The sequence below is a fragment of the Austrofundulus limnaeus genome, unplaced genomic scaffold (assembly GCF_001266775.1).
Source record: "Austrofundulus limnaeus strain Quisiro unplaced genomic scaffold, Austrofundulus_limnaeus-1.0 Scaffold73, whole genome shotgun sequence".
Lineage (NCBI taxonomy): Eukaryota > Metazoa > Chordata > Actinopteri > Cyprinodontiformes > Rivulidae > Austrofundulus > Austrofundulus limnaeus.
The window spans coordinates 1,515,195-1,518,999 of NW_013952475.1; the positions used below are offsets into that span (position 1 = coordinate 1,515,195).

The following is a 3,805-nucleotide window of genomic DNA, read 5'->3' on the forward strand; positions in this document are numbered from 1 at the left end:
ATATATATATATATATATACATACACTATATTGGAAGTACTATCTGTTCACAGAATTTCAAGGCAAATCCATGTATTTAGTCTGCTTAGAGAAGCTGTCTGTCATCTCCACTACAATAAGTTACACAAAGCTAAATATAAGAAGTTTACTGAAGTAGCAAGAACATAAACAACAGTGACTCTATCAGAACCACAACCACTCAGAGTCTGGACTCAAGCCATCGTACGCGTCACACTTCAGCTTGCTACACAACTTAAACACTAGCAAGCTGAAGTGTTTAAGTTGTGTTTGCTTCAAACGTTTTGTATTCATATTTATTAAACAAGAGCCTGAATCATTTTAAGTTACTGAACTGTATGTCTAGAACAGGGGTCTGCAATCTGCGGTTCTGGGGCCAAATGTGGCTCTTTGGTCCCTCTGCAGTGGCTCTATGAAAATATGATCAAACATAACAGAATAAATTTTTTTTTGGGGGGGGGGGGTTATGCCCACAACAGAAATAAATTGCAAATATGAGAACAATACTAAGTAAAACATGTTAGCTCATGCTAGCCTGTTTTTTTACCGAAATATTCCAATTTCTTTCAATGATTTTTCTCTCAAATCCATCAGAATTACCTTTAAATAAGTTGAAGGCTTTATAATAAGAAGACTTAGAAAAAATATGCCTGAATAATTCAGTAATACTAGTTTTTATGAAATTGGGCATAAACTATATACAGTATTTTTTTGTTTCCATAAATATGGTCTGTTTATTTGTCCTGATGTGTATGATAATAAATAATATAATAACAGTAACAATATATTTTTAGTTATATAACGTCACCTCCACTGACTGTAAAGGTTCCCCAAAAGGCCTTGAAAAGGCCCACGGACCACCAGTTGATAATCACAGTTGTAGCTCATTTTGTGGCTCTGGACACATTTTATTAGTGAGACAAGGAGCACAATTGGCTCATTTGAATCGTAAAGGTTGCAGAGCTCTGGTTTAGAGTGATGTTACCTGGAATTCCAGCCTCATTTATGATGCCAAACATGATTGTCTTCTATCTTAGCGACTGATGAAACAAATCTCAATTACAACAAAAGTCAATATTTTCACATATCCTGTCACGCATGAGGTCACTCATTTTGACAGCACAGGTCACATGTATTTGTACTGTTTGTTTCGGGAAATTTAAATGACTCAAAGGTGCTTACATTTCAACAAAACCATCTGCAATGTCATGTCAACACAGGTGGAAGGAAGTTTCATCATCCAAATACACAATAAGTGAGCACCTAATGCAACTTTTAGCTGGGTTTGTAACCAAAAGCACCTGGGAACATATCTTAAAAGCTTGATCTCTCGCCAGTAAAGGTGATAAAGTTTGTGTTTGTGTTCACTTTTGTGAACCCAATTTACCTCAGTTTTTGCTTTACACCCCATTTGCATCAAAACCTGCAGGCTCAGCGAGCTCAGACGCCCCTGAGGCCTAAATTACACTGCTGCTGACCCAGCAGAGAGGCTCCTGTTTCATCGATTCCTCTGCTCGGATCTAAGTTCCGCTCCCTGGGCTCCACAAAGATGCTACTGTCTGTGTGCTGCAGGAGCTCCTCGGTGCTGAACACACGCGTTGCCTTGCCACAGCACTAATGAACGTGTTGTCATAGTAATGCAGGAGGGATGGCAGGAAAAAACAACTCCTTGTGCAAAGACTCTTCGGTCTGTGGCGGCGGCTCGCCGTCGTACGACAAAACGCCAGGCGTTTCTGGTCAGCTTCACACGTCTTAAGATGTTTTATGAGTTTCTTTTCTTTTCCTCCTCATTCGATGCACTCTCCTGTTCAACGTGTGAAGTGAGTAGAAAACACTAGACTGACTCACTGGCGGTGTTCACACTGAATTTCTGATTTTTCTTGATGGAGATGCAGAGACTAACTGAGGATGGTTGTTTTCGCTGCAAAAGTTGCTTTGTGTTCATTATTATTTGCTTTTTGTTCCCACCTTAAGCTACAAACTGAGTAAAAATGATGTCTTGATTCTGAAATAATCCATCTTTCTAAAACGAGGATTAAGTCTATGCCTATAAATACTTGTAAAGTGTGTTTTATTAGTAGTAAAACTTTAGTTTTACGGCTTTCTTGCCATGTTTTCATTTATTGTATAGGCGTGCTGTCAGTGAAACCAAGCCCTCCCTACTCGCTGAGAGCGAAGCCTCCTCCGGATCTCTGCTCTGCACAGGAACAGATGCTACTTAGTGCCTAAAAATGAAAATGACATGAAAACAGCGCATGCTCAGCTGAGACAGGCGGGAGGCAGATGGATGGATCAGAGGATGAGGATGCGAGCGAGGAGCTCCTACGCCTTACGGATCAGCATTTTGCATCACTTCTCACCTGCTTCCCCTCACACACACACAATTTAAAGAAAAACTGCTCTCTGGGTGAAGGAGCGATGATCACAGGTTAGCAATAATAGGGAAATAATAGATCTGTCGTTATTTAAGTCTGCAAAAAGGTGGTGGTGCTGTGGAGGGGCGTGTGTGATTCATGCAGGAGTCATAGTTCCAGGACACATGGGAGAGAAAGAAAAACCACAATAATCACGAGGAAAAATTCACATTGTAATCCATGAGCTGCATCAGTGCAGCTTATAATAATCTGTGGTGCTGAAGGATGTTATTTGGTTTCACTACAACTTGGACAACCCAAAACTTTGGAATGTTGAGCAAAAACAACCTCAGCTGAAGGATAAAAGATCAGCATGCAAACATTAAAACTAAATAAATATTGGGCATTATTGATGAGAAAAAACACGATGATGTCATCTTTATGGACTTTGCACGAGTATAAACAGGCACCAAGAAAGATAAGAAAGTAAACTAAATAACCAGGGTTATTATTTTGGAGTTACAGCTTTCAAAAGTTTGAACTTTGGTCACAATAAAACAAACAAAAAAAAAAGAAAGAAAAGAAAAGGGAACAACATGTTGCAGCTTCAAAATAAATCAGTTCCTCGGGTTCAAGATCAAAACAAAGAGGCAAAACTTACTCTAAAGTCAGGGAGGGGATCTTCAGTTTGTCTCGTCTGGACTTCATGGTTGTTGCAGAACAGCAGGCTTGGAAATGCACTCACCAGAGCGCGGCGTGGCACGCGCTCCCAGCCGGCTGCCAGCCGCTCATCGCGAGACTGAAAATAAAATCCGCTGTCGTTCACCAGCAGGACGGCTTTCCTCGGAAATACTTATAGAATAGTTCTCTACAAACAAACAAAAAAGAAAACCAAACAAAAACAAAAAAAAAAGCGCGTTGCTCGACTGTAATAAAAGCAACAAAGGCGCAGCGGAGTGGAGCGACTGATGGGTCACCGCGAACCTCGCTGAGACTGAGGGAGGGATGAGGGAGGGGGCAGAGGAGGGGTGGGCGCATTGATTCACTTGGTGGGTGACAGCAGAGGCGCGTCTGAACATGCACAATAAATAGCCTACCGCCTGTAATTATTTCAAATAAAACTGTGAGGTTTGATCATTACGCGCGTAAAAGTGCAATCAAACGCGGATGAAAAAGARAAAAGTTTTCATATTTTAACACTTCATATGTGTGAACCTCACACCTCTGAGTGTGAATAAACAGACAGAGCAGAGCCCTGACGCAGAGGCACAGGCTGTGTAAAGTGAAAGAGCTGGGGAATACCTCCAGATGCGCTTCTTTCGCTTGCTGTCCTCTGCGCATGCGCGAGCGCCTGTTCTCAACCCTCTGAGGTTGGGGGAGGCGATTAGAAAAAAAGAAAAAAAAAACTGCACGAGTCAATTTGCTGAAGGAGG

The 3,805-nt window shown here is 41.4% G+C and overlaps 1 protein-coding gene across 1 annotated transcript in view; it reads right to left on the reverse strand.

Moving 5' to 3' along the window:
- The window catches only part of mast3b (microtubule associated serine/threonine kinase 3b), a gene marked incomplete in the record, with an annotated part of 38,709 nt that extends 35,367 nt beyond the window's left edge, over positions 1–3,342 (reverse strand). The window contains 1 exon segment of the mRNA XM_014010797.1: positions 3,034–3,342. Coding sequence (XP_013866251.1) covers positions 3,034–3,080 — 47 coding nt within the window.
- Between the last annotated feature and the right edge of the window lie 463 nt (positions 3,343–3,805).